Source organism: Anabrus simplex, chromosome 2 (assembly GCF_040414725.1).
Source record: "Anabrus simplex isolate iqAnaSimp1 chromosome 2, ASM4041472v1, whole genome shotgun sequence".
In the NCBI taxonomy this organism is placed as follows: domain Eukaryota; kingdom Metazoa; phylum Arthropoda; class Insecta; order Orthoptera; family Tettigoniidae; genus Anabrus; species Anabrus simplex.
Genome location: NC_090266.1, coordinates 181,330,285 through 181,352,644, shown reverse-complemented (window position 1 = coordinate 181,352,644; position 22,360 = coordinate 181,330,285). Strand labels below are relative to the sequence as shown.

At 38.9% G+C, this 22,360-nt stretch overlaps 1 protein-coding gene across 1 annotated transcript in view; it reads right to left on the bottom strand.

The window, feature by feature from the left end:
- Positions 1-9,661: 9,661 nt before the first annotated feature.
- The window catches only part of Bet1 (blocked early in transport 1), a 272,114-nt gene continuing 259,415 nt past the window's right edge, over positions 9,662-22,360 (bottom strand). The window contains exon 5 of the mRNA XM_067138955.2: positions 9,662-10,090. Within this exon, the coding sequence (XP_066995056.1) occupies positions 9,935-10,090 (156 nt within the window). The 3' untranslated portion in view covers positions 9,662-9,934. The remainder of the gene's footprint in view (positions 10,091-22,360) is intronic.

The window sequence follows — 22,360 nt, the reverse complement described above, 5'->3', positions numbered from 1 at the left end:
CACAAGATTTACACTTGCAGCGCCTCATCGAGAGGAATGAAATTAAGACCAGAAGACCGAGGAATGAAAATTCAAAGCAGCGAGCAGCAAGTTTCACTTACTTTGTTGTGGATGGCAACAATAGAAAGAAGGTATGTCGTTCAGCTTTTATGAGCATGCATGCCGTCACTCAGAAAAGAGTATTCCGTATCACAATGCTTCTTCTTCGTGGAAAAATTCCCAGGGAAAAGAGAGGAACCAATCCAAATACCAGAAAGATACCGGAAGATGTCACTAAACTGATATCCACCGGGCGAGTTGGCCGTGCGCGTAGAGGCGCGTGGCTGTGAGCTTGCATCCGGGAGATAGTAGGTTCGAATCCCACTATCGGCAGCCCTGAAAATGGTTTTCCGTGGTTTCCCATTTTCACACCAGGCAAATGCTGGGGCTGTACCTTAATTAAGGCCACGGCCGCTTCCTTCCAACTCCTAGGCCTTTCCTATCCCATCGTCGCCATAAGACCTATCTGTGTCGGTGCGACGTAAAGCCCCTAGCAAAAAAAAAAAAAAAAAAAAAAAAAAAAACAACTGATATCCGATCATATTCAATCATTCCCTCTGAAACGGACTCGTTACAGAGGGAAAGAAGTGCATTACTTAGATGCCCGCTTAACTATTAAAGAAATGCACAACATGTTTGTCACAAAATACCCGGAGTGTGGAATCAAGTACAGCATCTACAGAACTTATTTGTTGAGAAATATAACTACCGATTCGGACGACCACAGATCCATGTCTGCAGCAAGTGTGAGTAGTTCACAGCTAAACTTAGGAGTCCACATATTTGTGAATTAGCAAAGCGTGCAGCTCAGGCTGAATATGATGTTCATAAAAGAAGAAGCAGGAAATTCTACAGGTCTTTGAAAGAAGTTGCAACACTATGCAGAACAAATGACAAAGTGACAGGCCTTGCCTTTGACTTTATGCAAAATCTGCCCCTCCCACACATACCGGTGCAAGAAGTGTTTTACATGAGACAGTTGTGGGTGAATGTGTTTTGTATTCATGATCTTGCAATGGACAAGTGTGTTGTGTATATGTATCATGAAGGCCAAGTGTGAATGAAGTTGCTTCTTTCCTGAAAGATTATATAGATGAATTTGTGTCAGAAAATGTTGATCAGTTACACGTTTTCTCTAATGGTTCTCCAGGCCAAAATAAGAACCATACGGTCATAAGACTAATGCTACGCCTGGCAGCTTCAAATCGATTTAAGGAGATTAGACAGTACTTTCCCGAGAGGGCTCATTCATTCCTACCATGCGACAGGGACTTTGGGGTATTTAAGAAAAACATTTAAAAAGTAGACAGAGTTTATACTATCGAAGAGTATATGGCAGTTATTGTAAACAGCAAAGCAAATGTTACAGTTAAGTTAGTAGACTCAAGTGCAGTATTTAATTTTGACAAGTGGTGGCCTGAGTTTTTTTAAAAAGTGACTGTATCAGCTGAAACATCGACAAAGAATACTCCTCGTGCTGGAAAGATTGCATTTTCTTCTTCTTCGTTTAAAGAATACAGATATAGGGCAGAGAAACCAGGAGTTCTAGTAGCACTTTCCTTCATAAACAGCATTGTGAAACATACGTTTCATCTTGGGAAAGGTAACATTTTCCTTGCAACCAATGGCAGCATATCCAGAGGGTGGGGTTCCAATAAAAGCTGAGAAGATTAAGGACTTGCGTAAACTGTTGAAATATGTTGCGAATAAGGATGCTTTGGCATTTTATTTGGACATTATTTTGCAGCCAATGAATTTCCCTTAGGTTAGTAGTCTTGGTTGTAATACTGCAGTTACTTGGCACTTCAAGGTCATTTGTATTTTTTTCCCTCTTTTTTTCTGTTGGATAAACTGTAAACAGTGCTTATGTATTGCATTATGCTATGTTTAATATATAACAAAGGTTGGTATAGTTCGTATGAGAGTTTTATTCCCAACCCCCTAATTTTTTTCGGTGTTATTGGAGAAAGGAACTAAGTCAAAAAAGTTCAAACGGTCATAAAATTTATAAATTTTTCTTGAACATTTTCCTGTTACCTCCTTACACATCTATCACCGATCTAAATATTATATAAAATAATGGGAACTATTCATTGAAGCATATCGAAGAAAAACAGTTTTTTTGCTTTCCTGAAAAGTAGCAAAATCTGACTTAGTTCCTTACTCGACTGCACGATTCAATTGTATTAAAGATTTTAAGATTACTAAAATATTAAGGTCTCCTCCTCCTCCTCCTCCTCCTCCTCCTCCTCCTCCTGCCCTCCCCCCCTAGTAACTTCACATGTATTTGCATAAATCCCTTATGAGGTTAGAAATAAATGGCCAAACATCATGAATGATGCTGTTAAATATTCAGATGCTCCCTTGTTGTAATGACTTGTTGCTTTTCTTTTTTTTTCTGCTGGAAGGAAATGCTAATATCTTCTTCTTTATCCAACTCTTGTCCCGTTTCCCTACAGGGTCGGGTATGAAGTGAGATGAATCTGTCGTGGTGGGTTTTTATGACCGGATGCCCTTTCTGACGTCAACCTCACCAGAATGAATGACGTTATGTATGACAGTAGGGAGAGAGTGAAACCTGGTGCCGGCACATAGCCTACTCCTGTCAAATAGCACCAAGGGGTCTGCTCAAGGCTTTAAAGTCCCCATCCAATGAACGAATCACCATCAACAGCGTCATATGCCCTCACTCCATATGAGCACTGCGGAGAGGTTTGGAAATTAATCCAGGCTTTTGGGACGCAATCTAGTGATTAGAAATTGTATACCACCACCTCCCCTACCCCGCCGACCAACGGGACTCGAACCGGCTAACCTCGGTGTCAGACCGTTTAGACTTCAGCGCTTTAACGATCATGGCCACCAGGCAGGCTGAGGGAAATGCTAATATATATACATATAAATTAATTCCAAATTATTGATCCTATTATCTTGTCCCATCCTTTCTCATATTATGTCTTTTACGATCCCAGAGTCCTGTAATACATACATTAGGGTCCACGTTTGAATTTACTAATATTCTAGTATTCCACTGCGTATTTCATTGAGAGTTTTGTGGTTGTCCTGTCAATTTGCTTTAAGCTGTCCAACATTCCCTTAAGGAAGTCACAGCAATTATTTGGATGCATGATTCCGTTTGTAAACTGATTCTATTATTCCGATCATTGCATATATGTTTTCTGTCGCCGGCTATATAGGTTGTAGAAATAGCATAAGTAAGAAATCGAGTAATGTGCTCAACCCGCTATACTTACGCATATTCTTGACCTCTTATATATTTTCCAATTTTATCCTATTTTGTCCCAGTAACCTCATGTTACATTTGTTAGCAAAGCTAAGATACGTTACATTTGTAGCCAGTACATATGGTAGCCATTAAAGTTGGTACGTTACAAAGTGGCACAAGCCAGGCAAGTGTTCTATGAGTCCTCCACAGTCATAAGTTCCATATGTATCATGTATCTCTCCATCAAGAACTGCGTGGAAACTATTTTGAGAACCGTATTAACTTTTGTACATGGGCTTTAAGACAACACATACCAGATTAATCTTGTTCAGTGACGAAGCAACATTTCCAAATCGTGGCCTAGTAAACCTCTGAAGCATGCACTACTGGTCCATAAACAATCCCCATTGGTTTCGTCAGATGGAACGTCAGCATCCATGGAGTTTAAACGTGTGATGTGGAATAGGAGATAGGGATCTGTACTCAGATGGCCTTCATTTAAACTGCAATAGTATGTATAAGTTACGAAAGTTGTTTAGAAGGGTTATATGTAGGTACATTCAGGGAAACTGGGTGGTACAGGGATCTGGAAGTCAAGTAGGGATAACATAAAAATGTTAGTGCTGAACTGTAGAAGTATTGTAAAGAAAGAAATAGAATTAAGTAATGTAATAGATATATATACAAGAGTAATCCCAAAAATAAGGTCTCCTATTTTTTTTTATAAATACAGAACTCTGTTCGTGTGGCTGCTGACCACAATATTGTGAAGGGTGTTTCCCGCGCTTGCATATAAACATGTGCACGCCGCGCTGAGGCACTCAAGTCTTGGCTTGGCAGCTGTTGAGAATGGAGCTCTCGTTGGATGTTACCGCCAAGTGTGAAGTGCGTGCAGTTATTCGGTTTTCCGTCGAGACAGTCGTGAATGTTGAGCAAATCATGCGTGAAGATCGGCAGATTACCCTGGATGATCTCTGCACTTTGGTTCCTGAGGTTTCCCAAAGCACCGCTCACAGAATTTTAACGGTAAAGTTGAAGTACCGGAAGGTGTGCTCAAGACTGAAGTCCACATGCAGCAATGAGTTGATTCTTCCTGTGCATTTCTTCAACGCTTTGCAGCTGAACAGGACAACTTTTTGGACTTAATTGTCACGGGTGATGAAACCTGGGCATTCCACTTTACACCTGAGACCAAGCAACAATCACGCCGGTGGTGGCATCCCTCTTCGCCAAAGCCGCGGAAATTCAAGCAAACACAGTCTGCTTGTAAAGTCATGGCAACTGTGTTTTGGGATCGAAAAGGGGTATTGTTGGTCAACTTAATGCCCGCTGGGACCACAATTAACGCTGACAGGTACTGTGAGACCCTGAAAAAACTCAGACGGGCAATTCACAACCGGAGAAGGGGAATGTTAAGCAAGGACGTAAACATTTTCCATGACAACGCTGGCCTGCACGTCACCTGGCAAACCAGTGCTCTCCTGCAACATTATCAGTGGAACATCATCACCCACCCACCCTACAGTCCCAACTTGGCGCCCAGTGACTATCACTTGTTCCCTAAGTTGAAAAAACATTTGGCTGGAAAGAGATTCAGCACCGACGACGAGGTGAAAGGTGAAGTTCACAACTTCCTGAACATCATGGCGGCGAGCTGGAAACTATTTTGAGAACCGTATTAACTTTTGTACATGGGCATTAAGACAACACATACCAGATTAATCTTGTTCAGTGATGAAGCAACATTTCCAAATCGTGGCCTAGTAAACCTCTGAAGAGATAGGGATCTGCACTCAGATGGCTTTCACTTAAACTGCAATAGTACGTATAAGTTACGAAATTTGTTTAGAAGGGTTATAGGGAGGTACATTCAGGGAAACATACAAAAACTGTCAGCGTCTACAAAAATGCATCGACCAAAATGGTGATTATGTAGAAAAATAACTAAATGTTCAAGCTGTAAAAATGTTAACCATAAAAATAAACAGGTCTATGTATTTATACAAAAATAGGAGACCTTATTTTTGGGATTACCTTCGTACTTACCAGATATTGTAATAGGAGTTGAATCATGGCTGAGAAATGATATAATGGATGCAGAAAATTTTCTCACGGAACCGGAGTGTGTATCGTAGAGATAGGATAGGATTGGTAGGAGGGGGAGTATTCATTCTGGTCAAAGAAGAATTTGTAAGCTACGAAAAAGTTATAAAGATGAGAAACATGAAACTCAAGGTGTACGGCTCATTCTTAAAGATAATAGGCAACTTGATGTCTTTGGAGTGTACAGATCGGGAAAGGGTAGCGCTGACACTGATTCAGAATTATTTGACAAGATAATCAGCTATGTGGGAAACGGTATGGAAAGGAATGTGATTGTAGTGAGAGATCTCAATTTGCCAAATGTCATTTGGGAAGGTAATGTGAACAACAGGAAGCATGACCAACAAATGGCAAATAAGTCAATATGGGAAGGACAGTTGACTCAGAAAGTGATGAAACCAACTAGAGGGAAGAATATTCTGGACGTGGTGCTGGTAGTTCCAGATGAGCTATGTAGAGAAATCGAAGTAATAGATGGCATTAGCGATCACGAAGCTGTTCTGTTGTAGTTAAAAATAGATGTTATAGAAAGGAAAGTCTTAAAAGTAGGACCATTAGGCACTACCATATGGCTGATAAATCAGGCATGAGAGAGTTTAAAAAAAGTAACTACAATCGGTGGAAAACGGTAAATAAAAATGTAAACAGACTCTGGGATAGGTTTAAAGCAACTGTTCAGGAATTTGAAAACAGGTTTGTGCCTTTAAAGGTGGTAAGGAATGGTAAAGACCCACTATTTTAAAACAGAGAACTAAAGAGACTAAGAAGGAGGTTCAGAGTGGAATGAAATAGAGTTGGAAATGTCTATGGAAGTAAGGAGAAATTGAGGGAACTTAGTAGGAAATTAAATCTAGCAAAGAAGTCAGCTAAGGATAACATGATGGCAAGCATAATTGGCTGTCATACAAATTTTAGTGAAAAATGGAAGAGTATGTATAGGTACTTTAAGGCAAGAACTGGTTCCAAGAAGGACATTCCAGGAATCATTAATGAACAAAGGGAGTGTGTACGTGAGAATCTTCAAAAAGCAGAAGTATTCAGTCAGCAGTATGTAAATATTGTGGTTACAGGGGTAATGCCCAATTATAGGTCACTAATACTAAAGAAGTATTAAAAGTTACCAATGATAATGACATTTACAATAAGATACAAAAGTTGAAATCTAGCCGAATTGATAAGGTTTTGGGGGATATGCTAAAAAAATGGGTTGGGATATTGTACCATATCTGAAGTAAGTTACTTATTTGATTATTGTTTGCATGAAGGAGCTATACCAAATGAATGGAGAGTTGCTATAGTAGCCCCTGTGTATAAAGGAAAGGGTGATAGACAAAAAGCTGAATTTTTAAATTTTTTTTTTTTTTTTTTGCTAGTTGCTTTACGCCGCACCTACACAGATAGGTCTTATGGCGACGATGGGACAGGGAAGGCCTAGGAATGGGAAGGAAGTGACCGTGGCCTTAATTAAGGTACAGCCCCAGCATTTGCCCGGTGAGAAAATGGGAAACCACGGAAAACCATCTTCAGGGCTGCTGACAGTGGGGTTCGAACCCACTATCTCCCGGATGCGAGCTCACAGCTGCGCGCTCCTAACTGCATGGCCAACTCGTCCGGTAAGCTGAAAATTACAGGCCAGTCAGTTTGAAATGCATTGCATGTAAGCTTTGGGAAAGCATTCTTTCTGATTATATTAGACATGTTTGCAAAATTAATAACTGGTTTGATAGAAGGCAGTTTGGGTTTAGGAAAGGTTATTCCACTGAAGCCCAACTTGTAGGATTCCAGCAAGATATAGCAGATATTCTGGATTCAGGAGATCAATTAGACTGTATCGCAATTGACCTGTCTAAGGCATTTGATAGGGTAGATCATGGGAGACTACTGGCAAAAATGAGTGCAATAGGACTTGACAAAAGGGTGACTGAATGGGTTGCTCTGTTTCTAGAAAATAGAACTCAGAGAATTAAGAGTAGGTGAAGCTTTATCTGTCCCTGTAAAATTTAAGAGGGGAATTCCTCAAGGCAGTATTATTGGACCTTCATGTTTTCTTATATATATCAATGATATGAGTATAGAAGTTGAATCAGAGATAAGGCTTTTTCGCAGGTGATGTTATTCTGTACAGAGTAATAAAAAAGTTACAAGATTGTGAGCAACTGCAAAATGACCTCAGTGTTGTGAGATGGACAGTAGGCAATGGTATGTTATGTGATAAACAGGGATAAAAGTCAGGTTGTGAGTTTCACAAATAGGAAAAGTCCTCTCAGTTTTAATTACTGCGTTGATGGGGTGAAAGTTCCCTTTGGGGATCACTGTAAATACCTATGTATTAATATAAGGAAAAATCTTCATTGGGGTAATCACATAAATGGAATTGTAAATAAAGGGTACAGATCTCTACACATGGTTATGAGAGTATTTAGGGGTTGTAGTAAGGATGTAAAGGAGAGAGCATATTTGTCTCTGGTGAGACCCCAACTAGAGTATGGTTCCAGTGTATGGGACCCTTACCAGGACTACTTGATTCAGGAACTGGAAAAAATCCAAAGAAAAGCAGCTCGATTTGTTCTGGGTGATTTCCAACAAAAGAGTAGCGTTACAAAAATGTTGCAAAGTTTGGGCTGGGAAGACTTGGGAGAAAGAAGACGAGCTGCTCGGCTAAGTGGTATGTAAAATTCTAAATTCCCATGGAGGGAATTTGATATTTTTCACCAATAGAGCATGTCAAAAACATATCAGATGTAAGGTTTTTCAAGCGTTTGCTCTATTAACCAGCGTTTCGTCTTAGGTCTGACACTAGACTCGTCAAGAGTGGGATGTGTCAGACCCTACCCACTGATGCTGGGTGTATGCAGGTGAGCTTATCAGAAGCCTATATATGAGGCACAGTCTGATAACTGCATACGGGAGATAAATCTCCACAGTGGAATTATTGCCCGCCTAGCAATTTTGAATGGAAAATTCTAAATTCCCATGGAGGGAACTAGATATTTTTCACCAATAGAGCATGTCAAAAACATATCAGATATAAGGCTTTTCAGGCGTTTGCTCTATTAACCAGCGTTTCGTCTTAGGTCTTGACACTAGACTTGTCAGAGTGGGATGTGTCAGACCCTACCCACTGACACTGGGTGTATGCAAGTGAGCTTATCAGAAGCCTATATATGAGGCACAGTCTGCCAACTGCATACGGGAGATAAATCTCCACAATGGAATTATTGCCCGCCTAGCAATTCCGAATGGAAATTTCTAAATTCCCGTATGCAGTTATCAGACTGTGCCTCATATATAGGCTTCTGATAAGCTCACCTGCATACACCCAGCGTCAGTGGGTAAGGTCTGACACATCCCACTCTGACGAGTCTAGTGTCAGACCTAAGATGAAACGCTGGTTAATAGAGCAAACGCCTGAAAAGCCTTACATCTGATATGTAAGTGGTATGTTCCAAGCTGTCAGTGGAGAGATGGCGTGGGATGACATCAGTAGACGAATAAGTTTGGATGGTGTCTTTAAAAGTAGGAAAGATCACAATATGAAGGTAAAGTTGGATTTCAAGAGGACAAATTGGGGCAAATATTCATTTATAGGAAGGGGAGTTAGGGATTGGAATAACTTACCAAGGGAGATGTTTACTAAATTTCCAATTTCTTTGCAGTCATTTAAGAAAAGGCTAGGAAAACAACAGATAGGGAATCTGCCACCTGGGCGACTGCCTAAATACAGATCAGTAGTGACTGATTGATTGTACCGTATACGTTCACGATGAAACACAGTTAGCCCTAGGAATATCAGTACTTCTTCATAGTTCCTGCAAGGGTGATAACAGACGTCAAGATTTAGGGCAAATTTAAAATGTTCATTTATCATTAAAGGGCAGGAATTTCAACATGAAGTACACAGTTTTTGAAAAAAGAAATATATATTTATTCACCTTTACAGATAAGATTCTTGAAATAAATGCTTTTTATTAATATTAAACATCAGGTTTCTCAGTATCACCAGAGGATCCTCATCATCATTTTAAATAGAATACAACCAAAACAACCCAGCAATGCAAATTGGAAATATTAAACTACATCACTAGTGGTTTTCAACTGCCTGAAATTCATGCAAATACTGGCTTCCAATGAACATTACTTTTAGATTAGAAAATACCCTTATACTTCAACATGAAAGACAAGTGTTCCTTGTCAGCAAGGTATGCAAATTAATTAAACTTTTATTTTTTCTAATTTGTACATTTTTTTAACAAACACGGCACTGAACTAATACAGAAATTATTATAAAGTCAATCATCTTATGACACCTTTATTCTTTTATTACTCATGTTGAATACAATGCTCGAGTTTCAAAATACACCAAAGCATAAACTGGACATGAAGAAAATTATGCTTTTAACCATGATAATACCAAATGATTCACATGAATTAACACATTTCCGTAAACAAAAGATGCCAAAATTCATAGGACTACCAAAATATATATGTGTATTAAAATCGAGATAATTAAAACCCCCACAATATTTACAATAAGAACACTTTTCTGTCATTTATTATCAATCATTTTCATCTAAATTTAAGCACAATGTACAAAATAAAAAATACAAATATAGAAAAAAGGAAGAGATATAAGATATAATAATTCTGAGCACCTTTAGCCAACCGCAGAACACGATTTCTTGTGTTTCCAAGGAAACTTCCAGTTTTCTCAAAGTCATCATCCTGAAGCAAAAAAGAAACAAAAATATCAGCACAGCAATATAAATAAAGGTACACGTGTGGTAGGGATCATTCTGAGGTACTACAACATCTGTCATCTGGCCATTAGTTTTATATCTATATATAAGAGTTTTGTCTGTACATTGCTCAGAATTTGAAAATAATGGTATTTCTGTATTGGTCATGTCCATAGTAACAAGAAAATGCACTTTTTACTTTTCCGTAATTTCTGTCTGTCTGTATGTCTGTCTGTATGTACACGCATCACGAGAAAACGGTTGAAGATAACTTAATGAAAATCGGTATGTGAAGTCAGGGGATGAGCCTCTACAATCTAGGCTATAAATCATTTTACTCACGCTGAGTGAAATGGTAGTTTAGGGGAAGGCCTAAAATTGAATTCTCAACTATTTATGTTATTAGAGGTCTAATGAAAATCGGTATGTGAAGTCGGGGGATGAGCCTCTACAATCTAGGCTATAAATTATTTTACTCACGCTGAGTGAAATGGTAGTTTAGGGGAAGGCCTAAAATTGAATTCTCAACTATTTATGTTATTAGTGGTCGCATTTTAAAGAAAATGGGTATGCAAAGTTGGGGAATAAGTTGCTACAATCTAGGCTATCAATAATTGTATTCACGCTGATAAAAATGGTAGTTTAGGGGAAGGCCTAAAATATAATTCTCAAATATTGTTGTTATTAGTAGTCCTATCTTGATGAAAATTGGTATGCAAAGTCAGGAAATAAGTCGCTATAGTCTAGGCTGTAAATTATTTTATTCACGCTGAGTCAAATGGTAGTTTAGGGGAAGGCCTAAAATGTAATTCTCAAATATTTCTTATTAGAGGTGTAATCGATGAATGCTACATAACTAGGGTTATATAGTATTAAATTTCCTATTATTCATGTCTTATGCATTGTTACCATACTGGCTGTGATCACAAAGATATTCATGATTTTGGATTTTTGTTACGAAGTCCATATCAGCGCCGAGTAACCAGAAAATGGGTAAACAGTATTTAATGAAAATCGGTATGTAAAGTCGGAGAATAAGAGACTACAGTTTATGGTATAAAATATTTTACAAATCACAGAGTCGAAAGAAAACTAAATGTAAAGGCCTATAATATAGAAAGCTCATAACATTGATCAACAATAACATTACATTGACCATTGTTTGTCGTGATGTGCTTTGTGTCATCTGTTGCCCCTCATCTCCGGTAGATAGGATTACTGCTACGTACAGAGTATTTTTATTTGATTTACGTCGCACCGACATAGATAGGTTTTATGGCGACGATGGGACAGGAAAGGGCTAGGAGTGCCTTAGGCCTTAATTAAGGTACAGGTCCAGCATTTGACTGGTGTGAAAGTGGGAAACCACGGAATACCATCATCAGCGCTGCCGACAATGGGGTTCGAATCCACTATCTCTCGGATGCTAGCTCTCAGCTACGCACCGCTAACCACACGGTCAACTCGCCCAGTCGTACAGAGTGTAACAGCCTGCCTGAATATTGATAGGAAGTAGCTGTGGAGTTAGATAACTTTCTTCTTTAGCATGCTATTCCCCTGGTTTATAAATTTTCTGATACTACTGGTACGTAACACACTGGATCATTATAGCATTCGGGCTATTCAATCCCTACTCTGAGGCACTGATTGGAATGAACGGTGTGCATATTTAGCGGAATAGTGGCAGATGAGTGTTCATGGCAATCTGCGGCCTGGTCATCCCAGCTTTGGAACTTTGGACTACTAGATTGGCACCGCAATCTAACCGCAGCACTGTTCGTTAAAAGTGATAAAACGTGCGGCTTTCCATTTGATCGAGTATTTTATATGATAGCATTGCTTTTAATCGCTACATTCATACTTATGTTTTTGTAATGACCTATGTTGATTTCAGGTTAAGAAAACCACAAAGTCAGTCTTTCTGAGAATCCCGTAGCGAAGCACGGGTACATCAGCTAGTGCAGTAATAAAATGAGTGCAAAGCAAAGCCATCTACTTATAGCTGCCTTTGAAGCAGTGGAAAATTAAAGCTTCCACTATTTGCACTAAGTAGAATAGAGTGGTTAGCTCTATGCCTGGCAGCCTTTGGCCCAGGAATTAAACTGGTCCTCATTTTTGGTTTAGACTTAGTGAACCTCAGGGCTATGTGCCCCTTCAGAAGTGGAAATCTTGTTTCTAAATTATTATTTTTTTCTCATAGGGAATCATACCTGAGTGGAGAGAGGGATACTCGATCTTACAGTCTCGCCCAGTGTGTATGTCAGCCACGTAGACGGCTGCGGTGCGAATTTGCATAAGACAAACACAGAGTTAAGCGTGTTTTCAGTGTGCCCGTTGAGGTAGTCAAATATGTAGGAAGGCTGCGTCGTAATTTGTGAGTAACACAGAGACTTGTGACACTTGCCTGCATATAAAACTGAACCGCTACCGAGTAAACTGAAAGAGTTATTCGCTGTAGATTTTTACAGATGTTTGCCTGCAGCAAAATGGGTGTATTTATGTGTAATTTGTTACGGGGGAGTTAGGTTAGATTTAGGTTTGTTTATGATGGTATTACTATAGTATTTCCTTGAGTAATTTGTGCATTCGTCTTGCAGTCGTCTTCTATATAAAGAACATAGATGTCCGGTAGAATTATGTGGGTGACCATTAAGGAGAAAGATAAGACATCCGCAGGATAGGTTTGCATGCTATAAGTTAGTGCGTGTATTTCACAGTTTTACAGTTACAGAAGATGCTGAGGGTCATGTATCCACAACGTTGGGTTAGAAGGAACCGTCCATGCCTCCGGCGAGTTTCTTTTTTTTTTTTTCTTTTATGGCTGTGGACATTGCTTGAACTAAGGCCAAGATATTGCTTTTTTTTTTTTTTTGCTTAACGTCGCACCGACACAGATATATCTTATGGCAACGATGGGATAGGAAAGGCCTAGGAAGTGGAAGGAAGCAGCCGTGGCCTTAATTAAGGTACAGCCCCGGCATTTGCCTGGTGTGAAAATGGGAAACCACGGAAAACCATCTTCAGGGCTGCCGACAGTGGGGCCCGAACCCACTATCTCCCAATTACTGGATACTGGCCGCACTTAAGCGACTGCAGCTATCGAGCTCGGTACCAAGATACTGAGAAGCTGTAATGCGTTGATTTGTTGTGTTAGAGGAAGTGAGGTCCGGCAGATGAGCCAGTTGACTTATGACTGTGCGTGTGGTTTGAACTGGGAACTGTTGTCTGAGAGATATAATGCACGGATGATTATCCATTGATTCAAATGGCCCGGATTGAAGCCTGGCATGTGTGCCTGATTCAGAGTCCGAGAAAGGTGACTCTCATATAAGAAGTAATGATTGGTTGTATTACCAGAAGGCCGAGAGTGCCCATGATACGCTTTGAAGGGAGGAAGGTTTCCCCCAGCTGACAGCTCAAGTGAATTGGGATGAGAGGCCCGCCGCCACGTGACATAAGCCAGCCATGTAAAGACTCAACCGTGCAGCGAGGAGTTAGGTGACGTCATTCTGCATTTTTTGCTTGTACTCAAGGGACTAGCGACCTTGCCCTTCCCCCTCAAGAAGGTCAATGCTCTCACCCAAACAGACGACGGAGAAAGATCTGCTTCATCGTGCCTGCAAGCTGAGTGTATTTATGTGTAATTTGTTTCAGGTGCAATGTTTGTCATGTGGTGACGTTCGATAGAGGTATAGCATGCTGCTAGTTAGGGGTCATGGGTCGAGACCCAACTGTGCTCATGATCGCGGGATCGTCTTAAACTCATTGTTTTAGGGAAAATGCTTAGTCCTGTATTTGTGTTAGTGCTAAATTTTTTATTATTTTTTCTGGGGTTGAGGGTTTTTATACATTCTTTACTTATTTAATGGATTTAATTTAGTAAAGTTAATAGAAGAATTGAACTTCTGTCTTATGTTTTCAAAACATATGCTTTCATAAGCTTAATAACTAATTCACTAGGTTATCTCAAATATAAAAAATTAAAGGATTTAAGATGTAGTAAAGGAAATATAGGACAGTGAGGATTTGGCCAGTTAGAATATAAGGGTCTTCTACAGGTCGAGCACCAATTCATGTTAAAAGGATGACAATAGAAACTATAGATCAAAATAGAATTTGATTGATTGGGTAAAATTGGATTCCACGGAATTTATTGTTTGCAGTAAAAGGGAGAATGAGGAGAATCGCAATGGATATTACTAATGCAATTACTCCACCTAACTTATTAGGAATAGACCGTAAAATTGCATATGCGAAAAGGAAATATCATTCGGGTTGAATGTGAACAGGTGTAACTAGAGGGTTAGCAGGAGTAAAATTATCAGGATCTCCTAGTATATAAGGTTCGAGAAGAGTTAATAATAGTAGAATGGCAACTATAATGATGAAACCAAAAATGTCCTTAAAGGTGAAATAAGGATGAAATGGAATTTTATCCGAGTTTCTATTTGTATCCTGAATTTAAGGGAATAATTTTAAATTTAATTTCTTGATGTGCGAAGACATTTTGTTCCTAATCTCGTGAATCAGAACGTTTAGTTACGATAATTTCACAGGTGAATCTGTTTAGGCTTATCCAATATAATTTATACACGGTTCCCGACATGTTTATTTGCTTCAGTTTCCACTTCATGGCCAATGAGGTGTGTTTTTTATTTTATTTTAATGTATAGCTTGAGGAATATTAATGGAGTTTCTTTGTTTATTTGACCAATGCCTACGTTTCCGACATTAAAGATTAGTTTATCTTATCTGATCCTCATTCAATCACACAAACGTGATTCCTATCCTTTCATATCTTTAAGTTGATTCAGTTATTTGATCAAGAACGTCCACTCGTGCTCGCCACTGTCTAGCCAGGTAAGTTGTGGACAAGAATAATTAGGTAGGATGTGCCTTCTCATTCTGTGACCCACTATTTCTATTTATTGATGACCCAGTAAAGTACAATACAGTCTGGCCCCGCAGTGTAGGGGGCAACGCGTTCGCCTGTGACCTGGCGGCCCCGGGTTCGATTCCCGGCCGGGTCAGGGGACTGGGTATTTGTGTCGTCGTTAATGTTCCTTTCCTCACATTCAAAACTTTACACTTCCACAATTACAATTTCACGCAGGTTCATAACATATGGTGCAAGTAGTGGCAAAAAATCTTTAGAGGTCGATGCCACAAATGATTAGCAAAAAAAGAAAAGGTACAATACATACATTATAGACTGTTACATCTACCAACCTTGTCTGCAAGTATATGTGAACAAACAGAGCTTTGAACCAGTTATTGTGCTTACAACCAGTTTATAATCACTGTTTAGACTCTCACAAGGAATGGATATGACATCAGAGATGTTATTAAGGTTTTAATATTTTCTATCCTACCTGTAACGAGTTACACTGCCCTCCAAATAAAAAGTAGAACACTTGATATTTTGGTTGAAACCTCAGTTAAATTCTTCATATTCTGAATATGATTACTAGGGGGCAGATTTCTATGACCTAAAAATGTATGAAATATGTATGCACTTATGACCTAAAAAACATAAAAATATGACCTATAAAATTCAAAATAAAAGACTTAATGAATAGCACCTACGTTACATAGAAGCACTTTTATTACGATTGCTACAGGCTGCAATTAATTTACAGTTTAAAAAATGTTTAATTCTTCGAAATCTTTAAACCCAAAATCAACTAAAATGATGAATATTTCATGAACTCGTTAAGGTTACACTGCATACTCCTAGGCAAGGACGGACTCTGTGGAAGACATAAACACTACAGTTAATTTCACTGTTCAATATTCAATAAGTTTTAATTTATACACAAAACATATGTTATTTGAATGAAACTTTCATACCTGATCTATTCTCCATTATCAGAATTGTTGCAATTTATGACCACATGCATCTTAAGATTGTTGAATGAGAATCCCCTCCTGTTGTCGCTGAGTATCGTCTTGTAGCGAGAAAAACTTCTTTCGACATCACATGATGTAACGGGAGCGTACTTCAATAGAGTTAAATCACTTGGAGAAAATTCCTGGAAATCTGCAGATGAAGGGTTTCCACAAAGAATGTCACTTATTCCACGCAGGTTCACAAGTCCGCTATTTTTTTCCAGTATATTTTCTAATTTTCTACACACCCTAGATGCTATTGTTCCTTTCGCATGCTTTAATTCCTGTTCAATGCACTTTACAACATCCAGTGCATCGCTTAGTTCTGCACCTGAAACTTCCAGTTGCGTGATTGCTCCAGATAAAGAATTAAAATTGGACTTTATGTAAGCCAGGTCCACTTTTAATGTAGTGCTTGAAAATAAATCTTGAGTGGTTTTTATGGAGGACGATTCTGCAGGATCAAAAGACTTCACGATCTTCTCCACGACATCTAAGTTGTTGCAGTAGTACACTGCGGCATCAAGCCAAGTCCCCCATCGCGTTATAACTGGCTTGGGAGGTAGGGGTAGTGAAGGTGCTTCTTCTTGAAATTTCTGAACGCGAAGCGGAGCTTTGACAAACACTTTCTTACAGTTCGATATTAATTTATCAACTTCAGGGTAGCTACTTCTAACTTCTTCAGCTGCCCTATACAAGGCATGTGCAAGACATGTCACATGTATCATTTTCGGGTATAGCATTTTAAGTCCCTTGGCTGCCTTCACCATATATGGAGCAGCGTCAGTTACAAATAGAAAAATGTGCTCTCTCTTTGCCCCGTTTGGCCACAACAGATTCATTGAATTGTCGAAGAGAACTGCAATGGTGGAATGGTTTGTCTTCTCTAGCACTTCACATATCAGGAGGAATGTATCTCCAGGCCGGTCTTCCTTCAGCGTGCCAACGATCACATTTGCTACATATCTTCCATCCACATCTGTGGTCTCGTCTATTGAAACCCATATCTTACTGTCTCCCACGCCACGCCTTATTATATCCAACATCTCTTCATAACAAGGGGTCAGATAGTCCTTCCTGAGAGCAGATTCGTTGGGAGCAGGATGCTTTGTATATTTTTCAAGAAACTGTCTGAAGCTTCGACTGTTAAATTTCTTTAAAGGGATGTTAGACGAAACCATCATCTTGCAGAGACCTTGTGAAAATTGTGAACTCTGAGAACTTGATGTCGGGGTTTCGAATAGCAGACGTTGCCTATTTTCGAGTGCAGAATATCTAGTTACACAATTCTTATGTTTTACAGTATTACAGTGTTGTTGCACAGAGAAGCGTTTTTCGGCAGTAACTTTTACCTCACACAATTTACAGAATAATATCACTCCATCCGTACTGAATATGTTTTCGCCGAACTCGCGAACAAAACTTCGCAACTTTCCACAAATTGAGACTTTCGTTTTAGGCATATTGAAAGGAACTGAATGACTGAAGCTCCCTAATGACCAAGGTCATTCAGTGTCTTGAAGGTGGAAGAGGGAAGGGGAAGGGGAGAGATAAGAACAATGACAAATAACTGCAGAATTACCTCTGCTTCCGTGTAAACGATTGCTCGGTTTCCAGGAATTGACCCAGCTAGCAAACAATAGCTCCTACCTGTTAGAAACATTCCATACACTACTTTATAATGGTTCTTCAGTAGTATATTCCAGTCTATCCTGAAAAATAATTTCTAGAGCTTATTCTGATTTTTATAATACGAAATCAAAATTAAAATTACCAAAATATGCCGTTATAATGATATTTTGTTGAAAATATGCCCAATAAAACATGTTTAATTTTGATCATCATCATGCTTGGAAACGTGTTGAAAATACAAGTCTATAAGATATAATGTTAAGGGAAAAAATATGACTGGTCATAGAAATCCGCCCCCTAATGATTACCATACTTTTTTCAGTATTTATTTATTTCTTGGCTAGTGTTCTACAGACATTACTGAACGAGATGTAACAATGAATAACAACAAAAGGATTCTTAATGCAATATTGTAACACATTCAAATAATGATTAGTGCTCCTGCACTTTTATTGTTCGTTTTGCACCAATTATGAAAACTGTTATTTCAGCATTGTAGTCGCTCGGGTACCCTTGACTACTATCTGAGCATTACCTGAAGGGTTTCTGAGCCATAAACAACTCAACATGCCTGTAAATCTAATCAAATTGAGAAGAGTCCAACTCTAAATACTATAATATTAACTTTTAGAAGACAAACACATTTTTCAATTTAAATAAGAGAATGTGTTTAGTCCCTCAGAAGCAAAATCATCAGCTTAAGGAAGATACAAGAATATACCAAAATACATGGCACAGTTGACAAGTAGACACTCTAAAAATGAATAATTTAAAGTTTCTTGGAACACTGTGTATCTTCAAGCTTTACCATCCATACCAACACAATAGTATTGAGAGAAGTTTCCCTTGCTAGGCTAAACCTACAATCTTCACCCTAACACAGAGGACAAACTTAATAACTTTTAAGAAGAAATTTTAAAATATCAACATATCATCTTCTACGATTGGAAAATTACCATTACAAGGATGTAATATACAGGAACTGTACACTCAAGAAAGAGGACTATAGTATTATTTATACACAGTGTCCGCCGAGTGTCTACTTGTACCTTCCTTAAGTTGACAATTCACCCTGAGGTCATCTGATGGAAGAGATAAGGTGTGGAGAAGAGCAGGTGACCTGTGATGGTGCTGTACTGATCTGTTGCTCATTGAGAACGGCTCCCCCTCCCCCGGGGATGTTGAAGAGACTCATTAAATCATGTAGCCATTTACATTTGTTTTCAATGAAAACTTCATGCTGATGCACGATAATGCAAGATCCCATGCTGCTCAGTGCATCACAGAGTTTCTTCGGGAGGTCAACATTCGCACTCTGGATTGGCCCTATTGAGCATGTGTGGGACATGATTGGGCGTTGCCTTCAACATCGAGGTTTCAACAATCTGGCTGAACTGATGATGGCGGTGCACAAAGAATAGGAGAATGTACCACAGAAGAACATCCAGGGGTTGATCAGTGGCATACCCAGAAGACTCATGGCGGTAATTGCAGCCAGAGATGGCAGTGCCTCCTATTAATCATGTAATTAACATTCAACAAGTTTCCAGTACATTTCCTTAAACTTATATCAATTAAATCAATGATTTCAGTAATCAGAAAATCTGTCAGATTCTTTTTATTTTAATTTTAAAAACTGTATCTTCTTAAATCAAAATGTTTTGAACATTGTTGTGTTAGGGATAGGTTTGGAAAGATTCATTCTTTGATTCTGTAATGATGTTTTGAAAATAAAAATACATTTTGCTACCTTAAACTGAGATTATTTTTAAAATATGAAGTGTTGCACTTTATTTTGGAGGGAAATGTATTTATGGCTGTCTCATTTTATAAACCAAGTGTTTTGAATCTTAAGGTGATTTTGGCAACAAATCACCCAAATTTACATATTGTCATACAGAAATGCAGAAGCAATCAAATCACCTTTCTCATATTCACTGAAAAAATAAAAAAGCACAGCAATGCATGGTGTTGTAGGGACATACTTGAAATTAATTTTAAAATAATAAGCTTCTCACCTTGAAATCACTAATTACAAATTTCTTATCCTCCCCAGCTGAGGCAATTAATCTTCAATATGAAGTACTGTACACGGTAGACACAAAGCTAATCGTGCGGTGACCTCACCACGTGCAGCTGTGGTAGTGGAATTATCTACAGCCCTAGGCTGGCAGCTGAGCATGGTATAGTAATGTCACAAGTGTCAATATGGTTATTTTGGCAGTTTAGTTTCTGTATGAATGTTTTTAAGTACCGGTACTGTGTTGCTTAAAAACTGACGTTTACATTAGGACGTGTTTTGTATGTAGAGTGCTATGGGAAGTACTTGTCTCTCAAGGAGTATCAGTTTCAATTCATTCACAATGTTCAGGTACCTGCTTTCCAAAACAGGAATATCATATGAAATATAGTGAAAAAGTTCCACATTACTGGGTCTGTTCTTAACAAAAAGAATTTATTTTATAATTGGTTTAACGTCGCACCGACACAGATAGGTCTTATGGCGACGATGGGATAGGAAGGGCCTAGGAGTGGGAAGGAAGTGTCCGTGGCTTTAATTAACGTACAGCCCCAGCATTTGCCTGGTGTGAATATAGGAAACCATGGAAAACCATCTTCAGGGCTGCCAAGAGTGGGGTTCGAACCCACTATCTCCCAGATGCAAGCTCGCAGCTTATTATTTAGTGATGAGACATGGATTCATTTCACAGGCTATGGGAATAGTCAGAACACCTGCTAGAAAATCCCCATTGTCTTCATGCCTGCTTCACAATGTCAAATTTGGAGTTTGGTCTATGGTAAGTTCCCGCAGGATTATAAGGCCTATATTTTTTTTCATAGAACTAATAATGCTGACCGATACAGGGACCTCATTCCGAGACCACTCTTTCAAGAGCTGCCAGATGAAGAAAGAGGTACAGTGGCTATTGCATGCAAGATAATGCAATGGTACACAATGCTAAATGGTCTGTGGAAGTAGTAAAGGATGTTTTGAGACTCTGTGCCTAACTGGCCTACTAATAAAGATGACCTACATTTCAATCCCTGTGATTATTACTTCTGAGGGATTTTGAAAATGAAAGCACACAAAGAAAATCCACAAGCAAGGGAAGAACTACATGGGGAACATTCAGCAAGTTACATCAAACATCTCACAGGATGAGATTTGTAGAGTGCATGCAAACCTGTTTAGGAGATGTCAAACATGTTTGAGAGATGACGAATGTCACTTTGATCTTTAATACTAGGTAAGATTTTAGGTTTACCAGAAATAGCTTTCTGTGACTGTTATTTGACACTGAAAAGCGCACAGATAAAATGTATTTTAATAACACCGGGCTGAGTGGCTTAGATGGTTGAAGCGCTGGCCTTCTGAACCCCACTTAGCAGGTTCGATCCAGACTCAGACCGGTGGTATCTGAAGGTGCTCAGATATGTCAGCCTCGTGTCGGTAGATTTAATGACACTTAAGGAACTCCTGCAAGACTAAATTCTGGTACCTCTGCATCTCCAAAACCCGTAAAAGTAGTTAGTGGGACGTACAGCCAATAACATTATTATTATTATTATTAACATTTTAATAGTCAATGGATGAGTGTCAATGCGACAACCTGCCACTGAGTGGTGCTGCTGTACAGTTATAAAATACAGACCCAGCACCAGAAGGCAAGATTTGAATAGTAAGTCAAAATCAGACATGCATTACTTTCAGACTTAAATGTATTACATGATTTTTATAAGTTTACGTAATGAAAGTTACACTTGTCCAAAGAAATGTATGGCAAAAAGTATTGACAAAATGCAAGATAAATGAAGTATATGTGAGAAGTCTCTCCTCAGTGCCTGACTAATGCAACAAAGGCAATTAGGTTGACATTAGCTGGGCCAAATCAACGCAACACCAACATACATAACCACACTGAATGCTGGCAAGGGGTGTAAGGGAAAACACACAATGCTATTGGCAAGATACATTAGTAACAAAGGTGTCTGACTGGTAATCACAATCTTAGCAACAGAGGAGATAGAATTTTTTGCAGGACTTGTTTTTTTTTTTTTTGGCTAAGGTGATAAATTTACAGAAAGTGTAAAACTTTAAGTTTTGAGAAGATTTCAAATTGTAAACTGTTAACACTGCTATTTGATTTGAAACTTTTATGATGATACCAGGGATATACACGATGCCCTGAGAATTGGTAGGCCTTCCATTTTAACCAGGGAAAAACCTGGCAAAATTTCTAATATGATGTAGTGAAGACCCAGTAACTGAATGCAGAAACTATTGCAGTATACCTCTGTTTGAGTATAAAACACAAGGCTGTTGCGAGAAATCTTCAGTTCCACGTATACAAGTTACACTGATTAAGTTAAAGCAGGCAGATCACAAGAGGGGAGTGCTGTATTGTAAGTTGTTTCAGGCATTCATCAATCAACCCAGATTTGATGTCTTAGAACATTTTTTGTTGATATAAAGGAGCTATAACAAATGAATGGAACGTTGTAATAGTAGCCCCAGTGTAACAGATAAATACAGGTCAATAAGGTTTTTTTTTTTTTTTTTTTTTGCTTTACGTCGCACTGACACAGATAGGTCTTATAACGACGATGGGACAGGGAAGGGCTAGGAGTGGGAAGGAAGCGGCTGTGGCCTTAATTAAGGTACAGCCCCAGCATTTGCCTGGTGTGAAAATGGGAAACCACGGAAAACCATCTTCAGGGCTGCCGACAGTGGGAT